The sequence below is a fragment of the Onychostoma macrolepis genome, chromosome 07 (genome assembly GCF_012432095.1).
Source record: "Onychostoma macrolepis isolate SWU-2019 chromosome 07, ASM1243209v1, whole genome shotgun sequence".
NCBI lineage: Eukaryota > Metazoa > Chordata > Actinopteri > Cypriniformes > Cyprinidae > Onychostoma > Onychostoma macrolepis.
The window spans coordinates 38,908,065-38,926,816 of NC_081161.1; the positions used below are offsets into that span (position 1 = coordinate 38,908,065).

The 18,752-nt window shown below is 37.3% G+C and overlaps 2 protein-coding genes and 1 non-coding gene across 8 annotated transcripts in view; 1 reads left to right on the top strand and 2 right to left on the bottom strand.

The window, feature by feature from the left end:
- Positions 1–3,172, bottom strand: part of nav2a (neuron navigator 2a) — a 211,600-nt gene extending 208,428 nt beyond the window's left edge. For 4 of the 5 annotated variants that reach the window (XM_058780594.1, XM_058780595.1, XM_058780593.1 and 1 more), the window contains exons 1-4: positions 3,091–3,172; positions 2,732–2,862; positions 1,540–1,727; positions 303–830 (exon numbers count right to left, since the gene is read on the bottom strand). In XM_058780594.1, the coding sequence (XP_058636577.1) occupies positions 303–539 (237 nt within the window). In that variant the 5' untranslated portion in view covers positions 540–830; positions 1,540–1,727; positions 2,732–2,862; positions 3,091–3,172. The remainder of the gene's footprint in view (positions 1–302; positions 831–1,539; positions 1,728–2,731; positions 2,863–3,090) is intronic. The other variant, XM_058780589.1, reaches the window with a different exon arrangement.
- On the top strand, positions 2,881–16,661 carry e2f8 (E2F transcription factor 8). 2 transcript variants are annotated; one of them, XM_058780597.1, is made up of 14 exons: positions 2,881–3,167; positions 4,174–4,264; positions 4,656–4,901; positions 5,009–5,165; positions 5,262–5,573; positions 6,375–6,536; positions 6,787–6,924; positions 7,026–7,229; positions 7,703–7,787; positions 7,870–8,341; positions 10,665–10,976; positions 11,253–11,388; positions 13,563–13,885; positions 15,880–16,660. In XM_058780597.1, the coding sequence occupies exons 2-14, from the start codon at positions 4,181–4,183 to the stop codon at positions 16,030–16,032; spliced, it is 2,784 nt and encodes a 927-aa protein (XP_058636580.1). In that variant the 5' UTR covers positions 2,881–3,167; positions 4,174–4,180; the 3' UTR covers positions 16,033–16,660. The 2 variants fall into 2 exon arrangements, with proteins under 2 accessions (XP_058636580.1, XP_058636579.1); XM_058780596.1 differs by lacking the exon at positions 2,881–3,167 and adding an exon at positions 3,939–4,092 and having other exon boundaries at positions 15,880–16,661.
- Positions 16,662–17,663: 1,002 nt separating this feature from the next.
- On the bottom strand, positions 17,664–17,736 carry trnar-ucg (transfer RNA arginine (anticodon UCG)). The gene has a single exon. It is a non-coding gene; the product is annotated as a tRNA-Arg (tRNA).
- Between the last annotated feature and the right edge of the window lie 1,016 nt (positions 17,737–18,752).

Consider the following 18,752-nt stretch of genomic DNA (forward strand, 5'->3'; position numbering starts at 1 on the left):
CTATTGGGCCATATGCCAAGGGACGTGCGGCCTCAGCTGACCATAAATCACTGGATAATGTGCAGCATGGCCAAGGTGAAAGTGTTCCAAGTTTCTACTTTAGCATGAAAATAAATAGAAAAATATTGAAAAGTTACAAACGGCGATTGCAGAATCAAATCCAGACACAATTCTGTTTGGAAGCTGAGATGTTTGAAAGCAAATTAGCCGTGTTTAGGAAAAGATCAAGCATCAAATTTAGGAAACGCTGTAGTCTTACATAAGGTATGATGCTATCTACCATCTCAAATCAAAGCACTAACCTTTTTCTGATCTTCCAGACCATGAATCACCTGCTTCCGCTTTGTGGGCTGAGATGTAGACGCCTCAGCTCCCTTCTCAGACATCTTCCAAAAACACTCCTTGAAGTATCCACTGCACTTCTTCAAATAAAAATCCAACACTCTCCGACCGGTTCCAGTACTCCCAAATCCCAAATCCCTATGCAACCGAGCTAATTCCCTTTGCCACAGTAATGTCCATTCATTCATGCGATTCATTGGGTCTGGGGTAGGACAGACGTGTGATCACACCATGGTGCATCCCTTCAGATGAAGCCCAGCACGGCTGCTCTGTGACAGGCATCGAGAAGGGGGGAAGGGCCCCTGTGACCAGCGACCCCAACTTCATAATTACACATTTCTGTATTCACAAAGTCATTTTCCCGATGATCTGAAAACTTGCAAATGACACAGCGGCATGTTCTTGCAGCTTCACATCACAGTCGGGTCTTGTAAAATCCTCAAAAAGCACAAATCCAGAGATGGTACGTTTGCTCCAGGATTGGTCTTCTTTACATAAACAGGTGCATGTGGGTCAGAAGGAAACAAAACAAAGCAAATTTCACTTCATTTTAATAAAAAAATGACAAAGTGAGGGCAAAATAACTTACACTTCAAAAGTAACTTAACACTAACTAAATACAGCATAAGCAATATCGTCAGATATACATATGAAAATGCATTATATTTACAACTTCAATGAGAAAGACTGAGATGCGGCTAAACAAGCGTGACTGCTTACATTGATATTTAATTATTATAGTTATATAATAGTATAATATATCACAATTCATCATAAAACATCCAATAAACAAAAAAAGCGTTGGTCTAAATAAACTTTTCTCCCTAAAATACAAATTTTGCAAGTTTGATTTCGATAAAAATAAGCTCTTACGTAAGCGACACACAAACCCACAATCATCTGAAGATTTGTTTTAAAATACTTTAAAACATTATTCCGACTTTTGGCATTGTATATGCATGAATATGGATAGAAACCCTCAGTTTAAGTAATCATATCTCTGCCATGCAGCCCCTCCTTCACAGCACTCGCATTGTAGTCGAAATCCTTTGGTTCTTACGTGATTCAATATAAAAAAATATATAACATTGAACAACAATTCAGACCGCGACGCTAATAGATAAGGTGTGATAAAGCATATTAACTCCGAAGCGCTTATTTAGTAACGATAAGCAGAAAATAAAAGAGACAACTCACCCAAAGCAGAGCGCAGAGAGTCCGCTGAGGGATGCGGAGCGGAGCAGCAGTGAGTGCACGCGGGACCGGCGCTACAGCGGCTTCAATCCATCACATTACGTCATTCCGCGCACACTGCTCTTTTCTCGCCGCTTCATGCCGGCGACCGTCTCCATGGAAACGTCCACAGCGAATACGCACAGTGGCACCTAGCGGCAGACAACGGAAGTGTCGCTAGCGAACAATGTACTGTGCTGCAAGAATAACATGATTGGGCTAGATTCGTTTAATATTTAATAGTTAGACCTCATACAGTTCAGTGCGAGAAAATATGAGGGAAAACGTAAATTTTGCAAGTAGATGTTCGAGCATTTACTGACTTGATGCATCTAATATGCTGATTTGGTGCCCACAAAACATTTCTTATTATTATCAATGTTGAAAACAGTTATACTAGCATTGAAAAGTTTGGGGTAAGTCAGATAAATGATTAAAAAAAAAAAAAATTAAATTAAATTTAAAAATAAATAAATAAAAAACATTGAGCAACGATGGACTATATTGCTTAAAGGTGACAACAACAACAACAAAACAAAAACAAAAATATATATATATATATATAATGTTACGGAATATTTATATTTCAAATAAATGTTCTTTTTAAATTTTTATCAAAGAATCTTAGGGGGGAAAGGGGGTACCACCGTTATTTATTTATTTATTGTGCTTTAAACATACATAAATTGATAAATACATACATACATACATACATTCTTGAGCACCAAATCAGCATATTAGAATGATTCATGTGCCACTGAAGACTGGTGAAAATTTAGCTTAAAATAAATTACATTTTAAAATATAATCATATAGAAAACAGATAATTTGGATTGTATTCATATTTCACAATTTTACTGTATTTTTTAACAAATAAATACAGATTGGTGAGCATAAGAGGATTCTTTCAAAAACATTTTAAAAAGAAAAAGAAAACTATATTTCAAACTTTTGACCGCCAATGTACACACATTGGATGTTTTTAAGAGCTAAAATGAAAAAAATATATATAATAAACTTTCAATAAAACTGGATCCCTGTCAAAACACATTTTTCTCTCATTTGAGTACATTTGTCTTCTGAAATAAGAAGGAAGTGGTTAAACTCCTGTGATGTGTATAGGACCACGCAACAGCCTGGTTCACTGAGTTTTTACCCCCGTGACCTGCTGTGGGAGTAGCAGCGACAGTCTGACTCCGCCTCCAGTCTGGGTCCCTCCAGCTGTGATTGGTGGAGAGGCGAGAGGAGGCGGGGCGGAGTGTAGCGCGCTGTGTCCAGCTCCAGCATCTAGGCGGGACAAATGGTCAGACTGATCAAATAAACTTTTTTACTCACTAGGAAACAGCTACATACAACTTTTCCTCAGCTATGCATCAAAAGCTGTTTGTTTTCTCTTTTTTTATTCATTTTCGGTTACTTTAATACGACTTTTAATTATTAAAAGTTAATTTACAGAAGTGTTAGATCTCGTATTACTGGAGACCTGGAACTGTATGCGTTACGTGTAATACTTACCTGTACAGTATTCCCACGGATTTATGGGCACGACTGATGTCCAGTAGTATGTGAAAGTGGTACATTTCTCTTTTTGGGTGAGTAGCTTTTATATTTTATCATGTTTTTGTAGTTTTGCTCTATGTAGACTGGGGAGAAATGTAATGTTATGTGGTTGGCTGTAAGCTTGCGGGCTAACTGTTAGCTGGTTTCAGGCTTGTTTTGGCTTAACATATCCGCTTTAGTTAATAAAATTAATCGACATATCATATTTGTCCGTATAATATAATACGTACGATAGTTACATTCAATATCATACATTTAGGACACAAGCCAGACTGGCGGCTCTTGGTAGTTTTGAACCCGCGCTAACTAACTGTGAAACTGCTAATAGTTTTGTAGTGTTATGAGCCAACATGACTAAAATCTTGATATAAGTTCGTACGTATATTTATATAATTAGTTCCTGAGCGATAATTATGTACGTTATACTAAATAAGCATATTATACAGCACGTAAGCGACTGAGCTATTAGCTACTTCTGCTGGTACTCTGAACATTTTAAAAACTGCTTGATAGTTTACATAGATTGTTTGAGTTATTCAAGGCGCACGACCATCGGCAGCTAAAGGAATTCTTTAAAGTTGCATTAAAGTTAGTAACTTCCGGATTAAATCTTTTGCAATCTGCGAGATTCCGCGCCAAGATTTCAAAAAGTGTGGAGGCGCGCGGGACGAGGTGACGTCCCGCCTCCTAGCGCCGCACTTATTGGCTGCTGTCAGTTGGGGGCGTGTTTTCGTACGAGTTCTCCGTAGCCATTCGATGGAACGCTTGTCAGTTATTGCTAAGCGCAAAAAACAACACTGTCATTTGAAATCATAATACTTTTCAATTTACGCACATTGATTGACATCTGTTAAGTTTTAAAAATCAGTTTTAGCTGAGTGAGAAATTGTTGAACGTTATACCCGGACTGATCTTCACAATGTTGTCTCCAAGAATGTATAATGCTGTAAAGAAACGGTAGGACTGCTTTATTAAATGCAAATAATAATAAGTGAACGTTGATTATTTTAACGTTGCCTCGTGTGTTCTTTTCTTTAGGTGGAAAATGTCCAGTACATTATCAGAAGGTCAAAAGCTAATCAGGAAACCTTTAAGAAGTCCATTCAAGGAAAGATCAGAAAATTACAAGGTCAGTTATAAATATTTTGTCTTCAAAATCACAAAAGAGTGATTTGAAGAATCTATACAGTTAACTTGTCATACTCTAGAGCAAACATGCCCAAACAAGGGCCTCATATCATATCACAAGAGGAGGGATAAAAAGGAAGAAATATCTTAATTTCTAATTTATCTTTCTGCGTTAACATTTTTAATTTTTGCATTGAAATGTGAAGAATAAAAATGTCTTAATATAATATAGTTGGATATAATGGAACAGTTGCTTTGACCCCACAGCCCTCAGTCGAGTTTTGTTTTTGGTCCTTTTTAGTAAAAGGTTTAGGCAGCTCAGCTCTAGAAGCATTTCTTGAAAAACATCATGATTATGATCAAGAAGACCTAATGTGTTTTCTATGAAATAGGGGCATGTTTTTGTTGAGCCACAAACACCACTAAAAAACTCAAGTAAGGCTTCAGAAGCTGCGTTGCTGGAGAGCCATAAGAACATGGGGCCCCTGACAACACCTACTAAGGGCCTTGAGGCACCATCAAGCGATCCCTGGACACCTACCTCCAACCTGAAGATGCTCATCAGTGCAGCCAGTCCTGAGATTCGCAACCGCGAGAAAGAGCGAGCCGTAGACAGTGGCGAATCAGAAAACTCACAGGTATCAATAAAATTCTGTGTGCATCTCATGCATTTGTTGATTTACGGTCTGTATTGCTAAAAAATGTTTTGATGTATGTGTGTGTTTTCCATTGTCGTGCCACACAGGAGCCTGAACAAGGGGAAGAAGTAGAAAAGCTCCAGATAAGTCGTAAAGACAAAAGCCTGGGTTTGCTCTGTTACAAATTTCTTGCAAGGTACCCAAACTACCCCAATCCTGCTGTAAACAACGACATTAGCCTCGACGATGTGGCGACAGAGCTAAGTAAGTCGTTCAACGATCAAACAAAACTACTTATTTCAGTCACCAAATCATGCGTTTCAACAATCCTAATTGCCTCCATTCTCGCTAACCTGTCAGATGTGGAACGACGTCGCATCTACGATATCATGAACGTTCTCGAGAGCCTAAACATGGTCAGCCGACTGGCTAAGAACCGATACACGTGGCATGGCCGAGTGAAACTTGCACAGACACTTGCCATGCTGAAACGGGCCGGCAAAGAGAACCGCTACAACCAACTAATGCAGCAGATCCGGCAAAGAAGCCTAGAGCGAGAAGAGAGAGAGTTTGACTTGGATGGAGAGGAGAAGGAGAATGAAGAAATGTCCAGTTTTGATATAGATGGAGACTCTGGTCAAGCAGAGCTTTCAGGAGCAGATCCTAAAGCAGGTAACGTCATGTCTGACCATCTGCTTAAGGCAGTATCGTATTATTTTAGATGTATTTATCTATGCATGATATAAAGACATTAGGTTGCATTTACAAATAATTGTGTGGATTATTTATTAATAGAAGAATTTCTCAAAAATCATTACACATGCATACACGCATGAATTTGTTCTTAATTTCGTTGTAATGTTAATGTTTTCTTCTTGAAATTAAAAAAAGGTGCATATAAGTCACATTTTATTAGAATGTTCAGAAATAATGTAAACATTTACAAACATTATAAACTCTAGAAACGTGTTTTAGTTCCCTCTCTACAACAAATCCTATAAATTTAACAGCAAATCTGAAACTGCCGATTTGTGGGAAATGCACTGAACATATATACTTGTGCTCCCATACTTTTTTTTTAATTTGGAAGAAATCTAAATGTGAACGCTTTGTGTATGTTTTGCAAGCCTGACAATAATTGCATTATATTTCACTTTGCATTATAATTGAAGCACATTTCAGATGATAAAAAACTTGTTTTAAATGCATTTTTATGCAGACAAACCTTGCAGCTCATTCTATAATTATTATTTACTATACATGATGAAATATATTTAAAACTTAACAGGATTGTAAGGCCACAGAGATTGTGATTTTTAAGTTTGTGTGATTTCAATTAATCCTTTTTTTTTTTTTTTTTTTTTGTAAATGTAGAATATATTTTAGTATGAAAGTTATCAGTGAATCACGATTTGTTCATGAAAACATTTGTACGCATATTTAACTGAGACCCATTGACCTTTTTATCTGCAGCTTCGGCAAACAGTCGTAAAGACAAATCTCTGAGAGTGATGAGTCAGAAGTTCGTCATGTTGTTCCTGGTGTCCAGCCCTCCTGTGGTCAGTCTGGAAATAGCTGCCAAGATCCTCATCGGTGAAGATCACGTTGTGGATCAGGACAAAAACAAGTTCAAAAGTGAGTGCTGTTCTCATCGTACATATTAAAAGGACTTTGAATCATTATAGTGTATGGCACATTTGTTATCCAGCGGACAGATACAAATCTTGCAAAAGTGCATTATCAAGTGTACTCACCCAATAAATCCTGCTTTGAAGAAACTCATTTTTTAATGCTTGAGTGTAAAACTCATCTGAATTTTAACTGTCTGCTCAGTGAAGATGGAACTGATTATCTAAATGATCTCTCTCTCTTTTTTTGTTGGCAGCTAAGATCCGCAGACTTTATGACATTGCAAATGTTTTGAGCAGCCTAGAGCTGATAAAGAAAGTGCATGTGACTGAGGATAGAGGAAGAAAGCCTGCTTTCATGTGGACTGGGCCAGAAGACTTACCATCTCCAAAGGGTAAGTGTAGCATATTTCACATGAAATTGCTCATAATCCTATTTATAGTACAGTATCACTTTTAATATCATCTGTTGTTTTTGCTTATGTTTGTTTTATAGATCTGGGGACCTCAGCTTCATCAGCAGCATCACGGCCTCTGGAGTCTCGTTCCTCTGTTGACAACTGTGCTAAAAACCTCTTTTCCTCACCTGGAACAAAGCGAGGTTTTACTCGGCATCATTCCTTAGTCAAGCTGGTCAAGAGCATACAAGATGACCGCAGAAAAATCAACTCTGCTCCTTCTAGTCCGATTAAAATGACAGGTGAGCCATAACTGTTTTTTCATCATAAGAAAGCAACCAACTAATGATCTTCTGTTTTCTATGGGGATTTTCTACTTTAAGGTCAGTCATTATTAATAGTACCAGCCTCTTTTCTGCCTTCCAGCTTGAGATTGCCTTTTTGAAATCTGACCACACAAACAAATTTATTTTTGGGGCGCTTTGTGTTGCAATTAAAAGCCTGAAATAGAATATGTGATGTTGCAGACTGGAGTAATTGCAATTCTTTGCCATCACAGGAATAAATTAAACTTTAAAAAATATATTAAAATACAAAGCAGTTATTTTAAATTGTGATAATATTTCTGTTTTTACTGTATGCTTGATAAAATAAATGCTTTAAAATGAATTTAGCATATTGAGATTTCTTTAAAAAAGTTTAGTAGTTTATCTATTTCTTAACATCCCTAGACTTTTACTACACCTGAAAACTAATGTCCCATTTCGTTTTATAGGTGATTCTGCAAACGGCGAGTTCTACACAAACAAAATGGCTCATCTGGCTGCCATCTGCAAAAAGCAACTAGATGAACAATCAACGTAAGTAAACTTTCTGTGTTTCTTAGAACAAAAAACAATGAACTAGCCATTTCAGATATAACAGCCATGATTTGTCTTCCAGGGGCCATCGTATTAAACCTAAGAATGAGGTGACAGATGCTCTGAATGGAAGCACTTCACAAGTATCTGAACTACCTGAATCCACGTCTGCTAGCAATCATCAGTCTCACGGGCCTTTGGGAATGCAGATCCCAGTTCTTCCCGCAGGGGCGATTCCTTACCTTTCTACCAAGTTTTCCCCGATCATCCCGGTTCTGATACCCCAGCATCAGGCAGGCGGGTCATATGCTGTTTACATGCACCCCACTTCTCTCAGACCGCAGCCCACTAGCCTAGCAGTCCGTTCAATGACATTTGAGAGCCCAGGAAGTGCAAACACAAAGACATCACCGGCTGCCACAGCTAGCAGTAACCAAACCAACCAACCATCATTACACGGTAAAGAGCCGACGAGTCCCTCAACCCTTAAACGACCATGTGGAGAAAAGAGCTTAGCAGGAAGTCCATCTAAACTGCAGCGAATAGAGCCAAAGGTGAGGTTATGTGAAGAATATAGGGCTTGGTGATATATATGTTTATATATATATATATATATATATATATATATACACACACACAGTATCTCACAGAAGTGAGTACACTCCTCACATTTTTGTAAATATTTTATTACATCTTTTCATGTGACAACACTGAAGAAATGACACTTTGCTACAATGTAAAGTAGTAAGTGTACAGCTTGTATAACAGTGTAAATTTGCTGTCCCCTCAAAATAACTCAACACACAGCCATTAATGTCTAAACCGCTGGCCACAAAAGTGAGTACACCAGTGAAAATGTCCAAATTGGGCCCAAAGTGTCAATATTTTGTGTGGCCACCATTATTTTCCAGCACTGCCTTAACCCTCTTGGGTATGGAGTTCACCAGAGCTTCACAGGTTGCCACAGGAGTCCATTTCCACTCCTCCATGACGACATCACGGAGCTGGTGGATGTTAGAGACCTTGCACTCCTCCACCTTCCGTTTGAGGATGCCCCACAGATGCTCAATAGGGTTTAGGTCTGGAGACATGCTTGGCCAGTCCATCACCTTTACCCTCAGCTTCTTTAGCAAGGCAGTGGTCGTCTTGGAGGTGTGTTTGGGGTCGTTACCATGTTGGAATACTGCCCTGCAGCCCAGTCTCCGAAGGGAGGGTATCATGCTCTGCTTCAGTATGTCACAATATATGTTTGCATTAATGGTTCCTTCAATGAACTGTAGCTCCCCAGTGCCGGCAGCACTCGTGCAGCCCCAGACCATGACACTCCCACCACCATGCTTGACTGTAGGCAAGACACACTTGTCTTTGTACTCCTCACCTGGTTGCCGCCACACACGCTTGACACCATCTGAACCAAATAAGTTTATCTTGGTCTCATCAGACCACAGGACATGGTTCCAGTAATCCATGTCCTTCTGTCTTCAGCAAACTATTTGCGGGCTTTCATGTGCATCATCTTTAGAAGAGGCTTCCTTCTGGGACAACAGCCACGCAGACCAATTTGATGCAGTGTGCGGCGTATGGTCTGAGCACTGACATGCTGACCCCCCACCCCTTCAACCTCTGCAGCAATGCTGGCAGCACTCGTACGTCTATTTCCCAAACACAACCTCTGGATATGATGCTGAGCACGTGCACTCAACTTCTTTGGTCGACCATGGCGAGGCCTGTTCTGAGTGGAACCTGTCCTGTTAAACCGTTGTATGGTCTTGGCCACCGTGCTGCAGCACAGTTTCAGGGTCTTGGCAATCTTCTTATAGACTACGCCATCTTTATGTAGAGCAACAATTCTTTTTTTCAGATCCTCAGAGAGTTTTTTGCCATGAGGTGCCATGTTGAACTTCCAGTGACCAGTATGAGAGAGTGAGAGTGATAACACCAAATTTAACATACCTGCTCCCCATTCACACCTGAGACCTTGTAACACTAACGAGTCACATGACACCGGAGAGAGAAAATGGCTAATTGGGCCCAATTTGGACTGTTTCACTTAGGGGTGTACTCACTTTTGTGGCCAGCAGTTTGGACATTAACGGCTGTGTGTTGAGTTATTTTGAGGGGACAGCAAATTTACACTGTTATACAAGCTGTACACTCACTACTTTACATTGTAGCAAAGTGTCATTTCTTCAGTGTTGTCACATGAAAAGATATAATAAAATATTTACAAAAATGTGAGGAGTGTACTCACTTCTGTGAGATACTCTGTGTATATATATATATATACACAGTATATATTTATATACACACACACACACCTTAGATTTTATATATAAAATATATTAAAATAATTCAGAGCCAATTTTTATTTACTGTTATTATTAATAATTTATGCAAAATTATTGTTTGTTGATTGCATGTTTTGTTTATTTGTTTTACGTTTCATTAATTGTGCAAATAAACAAAACATGTATCCAACTAAAACAATAATTTTGCATAATTATTTTATATTTTATTGTCCAAACAATATAATAAATTTCCATAGCTGTGCATATCATTACCATATGTTATATGTTTTTTATCTCAAATTAATTTGAAAAACATGAATATCTTTTTTAAAAATAATAAATCAATTAAACAAAAATATTTCACATGCTTTAAAATGTTTATTAAAAAATGTGGAGATAAATCTAATAAGAAGAAGAACAATAATTACCTACATGTATTTTGCTAAAACATTTTTTTTTATTATAATATCATAATAAAAGTTTGAACTGGCATTTTAAGTCTTAAATTAACTGCTCAGTTTCTGCATTTTATGTGCTTACAGTACATGGGGTAACAGTTTTAACCTTCTGGTGTGTGTTTCCTTTTAAGCATGTTTCACCAAAGCTGTGTGAGATTCTGCAAGCTCGACTAAATGCCCATAGAGGGACCTTTGCCTCCAACCGGCCTTCCCCGAGAGCCCTGCACCTGGAGTTCTCTAAACCCTCTGAGAACCAGCCTCCCTCGCTAATCACCAGCACAGCGCCTCTGGAGCACAGCGTGGAGACCTTCCTGGAGAAGGAGGAGAAGGTTCAAAACTCAGACAATGAGGCCGGACTGACGCCTGTCAGACCACCACAATCACAGGCCCAGAAGCTCAGCGTTCAGGACATGGTGCTGCCATCTGGACCCATACATACAGAGGTAGAGATACTATTTACTATATAAACGTGTGCACACGTGTGCACCTTGTCTGTCTGATCCTCAATATTCCTTATTTTGGAATGATCCAAAATGTTTTTATGTGTTTTTATTTTCACATGAGTTCTAGCCTGCGTCCCAGTGTGCATACTATCCATCCTAAATTCTATGTGATATTAGTCATTTTCAATACTATTTAGGGCAGATAGGGTGGATAATATGCACATTGGGACACAGTGCCAGTCTTGACTCTTAATTTATTTTCTTTTTTTGCGTCAGACTTTGATCCCTGCAGGTTATTTGATTCCGATCTCCCAGCAGTCCATTGTGAATTTCAGAGATCCACAATGCTCCACTGGAGAAAGCTCCAAAGCCTCCACACCAACATACAACGTCTATCACACCCCAACTGCAGGTATGCCGATACCCAAGGTTATACCAAACATGTATATACGTATTTACTATAGAAATATCGGGAAAGAGTTAGGCCTAATTTTTCTAGCTGTACTCAGGGCTTAAAGTGCTCCGGCCGGATCTCCGGCATGCAGCGTTTGGCTGTGTAAAAAAATAATCTTACATTTTTAAAAAAAAAACTTGTTGATATCACTTTCGAGTCCATGAGTTCGCCTACCAAAGGTATGAGAGGAGCACAGCTTTCACTCTCAACCAAACATTACTAGCCAATCAGAATGTTCTGCTCTTATAAACACGAGATGCGCATAATAGTATCCAATTGTAGAGTTGCAGCCCTGATGAATGGAGAAGCGTAACAAAAAGCACATATTTACATAGAAAAACTAATTAAAAAGCAGCGGAGCTTTGTAAACAGCTCAGAGAAATCATGTCATCTCTATAAGAACAATATGATTGCCAGAACAAATTTGCCGGGATTTTTGAAAAGGTCCTGTTCACACATGATCTTTTAGTGGTAACTTGCCGGTGATTTCCATCATTTATAAACTTTTGCCAACACAGGAGAATACATCAATCTATTTCTAAATATACCATTTATTGTACATCGCCATTTCAAAATAAAAGTTTCTGAGTTTGCATGTGGCCAAATATTAAAATGTAATGGATTTAAACATTGTTTAATCACGCTGTAAAGTAAAGCATCGCCAGGCCATTGGCACCATCTGCAGGTATTAGTTATAATACATAATGTACTTAAGTTTATGTTCATATTATAATAGGCATATTACTTTATGTATTTTAACAGTGTTGTTCAATAAAGCCATGTAATTACTTGGTTTTGATATTTTATTTGAGGCAATTATTATTGCCTCATCGTTAGTTTATATATAAATAGTCATACTAAAGCCTGGTTTTCACTTAGGTCTATTTGTGTTACTAAAAAATATCAGATTACTCAATTGTCAAAATAATCAGTAGATTACTCGATTACCAAAATAATCGTTAGTTACAGCCCTAGATTAGTTAAAATATTTCTAAATACAACTGCACTGTAATTAAAAGACAAATATGTTGTCACTGAAAATTTCTTTAAAATAATATTAAAATATTGTCTCTTTCTAGTGAACCAAGTATCTGTATTTTCTCATCTCGTGAGCTAAGTGTATTGTCACACCTCTAGTGTCGATAAGCAGTGATATAGCTCATAATTTTCCAAGTGTATGATACAGCTGTCATTCTTCAGGTCAACCATGTATTCATGAAAAAAAATCGGTTTAAATAAGTAAAGCAATAACTTTGCCGTAGTATCCTTTCAAATGTTAAAGTTGCCACAGTCATGTGCTGCTCCATCCCAAACTCCCCGCCCCACACCCAGAAAAAAGTTCAGGCTCAGTATTTTTTTTTTTTTTTGCTTTAACCCCAGTGTACTTTCTAGTTATATTTCTTTGACCAAATATTAGAATATTAAGTAGAACTTAATTGTGAGATTTGATTTGTGAGTAAATTGTTTTGGTTTTGAGGGGCATTTTCAACTCAAAACGGAAAACTTTTTTTATGCGTTTTGGCTGTTCATTAAGCCCGGTACACACCAAGCCGACGCCGACGAACTAGTGGTGATGAAAGCAGACTCCGGGGTCGACTCACATCGGCAGCGTCTGGGTCGAAAGTTGCCCTGACACACCAAGCCGACGCTCCACACCCGACGGCCAAGTAGCACATCCGTTCTGCCCCTTTCTCGTGCACTGGTTCGCCAGCTCAACAGCCAATCAGAATGATCAGATGGCCCGACTGACCGACGAGCTCCGACGCCGATTCAACATGTCGAATCGGCCGAAAAAAGCCGACGAGGACCAACTTCAACCGACGGTGCGGAACACACTGAGAAAACTTAGTCGGCCGACGAACAAAAACTGCCTGACGGCCGACCGTCGGCTTGGTGTGTACCGGACTTTACATGTTAGCCACATTTGGGAGCCTAAAAATGTAAGCATTTTAAAATGGGTTTCATTGTGCAAGTTTTTGAAAATTATACCATTATTGTGTCTGTGTAAACTACAAAAATGCAAACATGTGAAATATGGCAATTCATAAGCACTACTCATGTGTTAATGATGAAATACAGTTAAACATGCACGTAACAAATTGAACAATCACTGATTTATCTGTTCTTTCCAGGTTCCAGACATCCACTTCCTCAAGAAATCACCCCCACCCGGCTCCCTCTCCACCGGCTACCGTCCCTCTCTCCCTTCCCTTCTCAAGGGCATCGCATCCACAGCCCCAGTCCTGCCATTCTCAACTTCACCCTGCAGAACCTGGGCCTTATCCCTGGCTCCAGCACACCAAACTCCACTCCTGAGCAGGCCAGCACGCTTCCGTCTCCCCACCCAGGGCTCCCTCCACAGAGCATGATCTTTGTGAAGCCCATCTCACCTGGCCGAGCTCTGCAGCCGGCCTCTATACACGGGCAGCCTGTCACCCTCATCAGCATACCACAGGTACAGCAACTGCAGCTATGAAACAATATGGAAAAAAAGTAAAGCGTAGGGGATAATCTACAGTCAGCAGTCCACTTTTGTAAAAAATAAAATAAAATAAAAATCTAGTTTTACATAGTGTGTGAAATTATAATATTATGATTTTCTTTTTATTATAACTAATATTATAATTTAAGATATTATAATCGACATTAGACAAAATAGTTAACTGTTATTCTTAACTATGTTTTTAGGAAACCTGGAATAGAAAAAGTAAAATAATATATTTTTTAGCTTCAAATTGTTAAAAACACCAGGGGCCTGTACCATGAAGCCGGATTAGCTGGCTAGCCAGGTAAGTTTCAGTTTAGTTTGCGCCAACTCTGGATTTTAGGTACCATGAAAGTGGTTTGGCTTTTAGCAGTGTTCATCACCATAGTAACTTACGCTCCACAGCTAACCTGCTCCGGGGCAGGTTATGTTCTGGTTTAGAGATCTCAAACTGAAATTTGACCAATCAGCTTCAAGGAAAGTGATACGTTTCTGACGCAAGAAAGCCACTCCTCCAGTTTCTCTTACTCCAAATGAAAGGACGCTACATAGTAAAACATTTTTAAAGATAAAATCACCTGATTTTTAAAGTTGATTATTTTTATAATTATTTTATATTATTTATATAATTATTATACCCTTAATCCATTACACAAGCCAGCTTAGTTTAATAGTAATTATTAAGATTTTATTTAAAATCAATGTAAACATATAGATAATATAAATAATATGCTATATAAATAAGTTTTAGAATCAATAGCTTTAAACATGACTACATGTGAGCTTAGATTTTTAAGTGTTTTTATAACTATAAATATTATCAACTCTATAAACTAACTTTACGACTTTTACTTGCACTTATATGGTAAGATGTTATCTTTAAGTTTTCCTCTTTCATGGATAGATCGTTTCACGATCGTGCTGTGTAAATGTGTTTAAATTCTTCATATTATTCAATCTTTTAAACTTCGCACTGACTCTCTCACAATAAGTGAATCATAGTTTTAAGGCATGTGATTGGCTGCTCATTACTGATGTCACACTTTCATGTGCACGCGCTCTATTAACTCAGGACCAAACCTGAGTTGACAGAGAAAGTTGATGATCAGCTTCATGGTACCAACAAAGCCGGATTGGACTGGTTTGGTTTTGTCAACTCAAAACTAATCTTGTAACCCTGAGTTTGTTCAGCCACCATCATGGTACAGGCCCCAGCATTGGCCAATGATAAAATATCAAGGATTTCTTTAAATAAATAAAAACATTTTATTATGTGTGTAGTATATGCCCACTCAAGTCACATTAAAGTTATTTTTCCTATTGCTCGGAAACAAAATTTAGTTTGACCTACACTGCCGTTCAAAAGTTTGGTGACAGTATGATTTTTTTTTTTTTTTGTTTGGAGAGAAGAGTTAATTTTTAAAAAAATCAAAAGTGACATTTATAATGTTACAAAAGATTTCTGTTTTAAATGAAGGCTGTTCTTTTCTTTCAACTTTCTATTAATCAAAGCATCCTGAAAAAATATGTATTGTGGTTTTCACAAAAATATTAAGCAGCAACCTTCATAATAATTAGAAACATTTTTAATAAATGTAGCAAATCAACTTATTAGAATGATTTCTGATGGATCATGTGACACTGAAGACTGGAGTAATGATGCTGAAAATTCAGCTTTGTATCACAGGAATAAACTACATTTGAAAATATATATATTTTTTAAAATTGTAATAATATTACACAATATTACTGTTTTTACTGGATGTCTGATTAAATAAATGCAGCCTTGGTGAGCATAAGACACTTAAAAAAAAAAAAAATAAAAACATTTAAAAAATCTTACAGACTCCAAACTTTTGAACAACAGTGTAATTTTCATTTTTCTTGGAGCCTCCCTGGGTTTGTGCAAATAGTCCTTTGTTGTATAAACAGTCATTTGCATATTTACTCTCTTTCTCCTGCAGCCTTTAGTAACCACACCTAAAGGTGCCTGTCAACACCTCCAGCAGAGTTTCTTTCACACTCCCGTCTCCTTCCCTACTGTAACCAACACTGCGGCTCCCAAAAACATGTACATCCCTCAGAGAAAGCTTGATGTGAGTCCAGAGGACAGCTAAGACCTTCACACTGATGATCATCACACCTGCAGTCCTTATGCTGCTAAAAACCACTGTTCTGTTTGAGCCATTGTGTGTGCTTGTTATTTGTCTTTGAGTGTTTTTTATGTTTTCCTCTTTTTATATTGTTACTTTACTGTAGGGTCTGCATTAACTTCACATGAATCTGTGATGCTTAATGCTTTTTACTGCTGAGGCTCTTGGTGCCACAGCAAACATGGTGCTATGCTATTTACCAAGACAATTGAGGGTATATTTGCAAAATAAAAGCACAATTCAGGGTTTTATTTAAATATGCTGTACATTTAGGGTTAAAAAAAAAAAGAAGGAAAAATGAGCAAAAATGGTCAAATGTATGAAATGTTAACAGGAAATCTCATTTCAGGGATTGTAGGAATTGCCAAATTTTTACGATTTTTTTAATTGTTGGGAGTGGCATGGCCTCAAAGTGTTAAAGTACCACAGTATATTAAATTGCCATAACTTGACATTGTGTTATGATGTATTAATATGGGATGTTAGATTAAGGGTGTTATTAAATATTGTAGATGTATTTTATGTTAATGAAATCTAGTAATATTACTACCTGCACATCATTTATTTGAGATTATTACAATCTGATTTCTTTGTAATAAAGATAAATGAATGTGCTCCACTCTTGTGTTTATTTAATTTTTGGTAAAATGTTTAGAGGAATTGTCTTCCACTATTTCATCCCTGAAATGTCTTTATCTTTATGAATGTCTTCAAGCAATGATTCATTTTAGTAAATCAGTATATTTCAATGAATCCAAAGTTCTTAGAGCTCCTTGCTTTTTCGTAGTTAAACACTTGTGATTATCACAATTGTTATTAACTTTTAATTAATAATAACTAGTTCCAATGTGAAAATGAGCAAGAAGACTTCATATACTTTGAATGAACTACTTTAGACCGACATATTATCATCTGAATAATCTGTTAAGATACAGAAATGCACTGATTAATTTACAGTGTAGTTAAAGGTAAATACAGCAAACGTCATATCAAAGTCAATAAAAAAATTTGAGGTTTGAGGTCATCATCACTTTGAAGTAAGCCTAACTTTGAACACAATCAAGTCATTTGTCATTACATGCTTACATATCCAAGTTACATTTTGCAACTAAATCAGGCAGTTTAGATCTGCTGTATAGTGTAATTTTTTATGTTAGCATACTTTATACCTGCCGGTAAATTTGTGGATAATATATATATAAACTATATAGAGAGCAATGCGATAATACAGTTAACATTTCACCATGCAAACACCAGTTTAGAGTTGGATCAGTCACAGCATTACATTATGCTACATGACTTGAGTGAAGAATATTGCACCCTGAGTTTAGTTAAGTTTACACACTATCTTCAATCTGTTTCTCACCATCTGGGACAACTCTGCTCCTGGAAAGCCACCTACCTGCAGATTCCAGTTCCAATGCTACTTCAACACACCTGTCTAATTTTTAGCCAATCCTTGACACCTGAGATTCATGAGCTTCAGGTGCGTTAGATGAGTGTTGGCGCTAGACTGTGCAATGCAGTAGTTCTCCAGCAGCTGGGTGGCTATTTTTGGATTTATTTGCTGTTATATAACAATTTCCCTAAAGATACGACCCCGGCAGGACTCGAACCTGCAATCTTCTGATTCGAAGTCAGACGCCTTATCCATTAGGCCACGAGGCCGGTTGATGTGATACCGATGTTTATTCGGTTTGGACAACATTGATTACACCCACATCTTTACAGAACGCAGTGTATTTCAGTTTTGTAATTAATTAATTAATTAAAAAAAATAATAATTCTTATTAATAGTGGATAGTCACCATATATTCTTCAAAACCCAGCATTTTCTTTTTTTATTGAAGTACAAAATCTTACAAACATTCACTGTATCATAATGCAAAAAAATAAATAAAAAGTAAACAAAATAAAGAAGTGCAGGAACATAAAGCACCTAATCATCACCATCTTCAGCATTCTGCGCAGTTTCTCCTCCCCCTTCTTCTCCTTATATGGTATCAAGCGCGCTGCATTTCCGGCTGTAAGTAAACAAATCTACATGTATCTTTACTTAAATGGGAAATCAGTGCAATATTTTCAGTGAACGGCGAGTTAAAGCCTGTAGGCCCTGTAACTTCCTCACATATCTATTATAGATTGCTATTGAAGATATTTCGCATGAATATAAAACTTTAATGGGTTTTTATATATTTGCTGTATATTCCCGTTCATTGTCATTGTATGCCAAAGAGCATATCCGTAATTTTGGCTAATAATGCCACTCATATTCCACTGATTTAAAAAAAGACAATTGAATTAGGTTAAATAATAAATTAGGTTAAATTATAAAGAAATAATGTTACTAATAAGAATTAAGTCTAAACGTTATAATTTTTCAGACTAATGTGCAACGTGCTGCATCAGATACAAAGTAGTTATAGAAATTATGCCTGTAAAGTACAGTCTGTTCTTTTGGATAATCATCCAAAGCATAAAATAACTGCAATTAGGCAGAGAAATGGTAACCAAAAAAAATTGTCATCATCAATTTTAATATTCAGTCATCCAGAACATTTAATGTATATGCAGCCTATATGAATTTTCCCATTATTTAGGCTATTCAGCCTGTGAACTTGTCACACTGTGCACAGTTGTTAAACTGGGTTGAGCACTCAAGCCTTTAAAGCACTGAACAAATG

Excerpts from the sequence above, each read along its gene's own strand:
- e2f8 (XM_058780596.1), top strand. The coding sequence starts at position 4,055 with ATGTTGTCTCCAAGAATGTATAATGCTGTAAAGAAACG. Across the intron at positions 4,265-4,655 it reads AAAGATCAGAAAATTACAAG|GGGCATGTTTTTGTTGAGCC; the intron begins GTCAGTTATAAA and ends TCTATGAAATAG. Across the intron at positions 11,389-13,562 it reads CTATCACACCCCAACTGCAG|GTTCCAGACATCCACTTCCT; the intron begins GTATGCCGATAC and ends TGTTCTTTCCAG.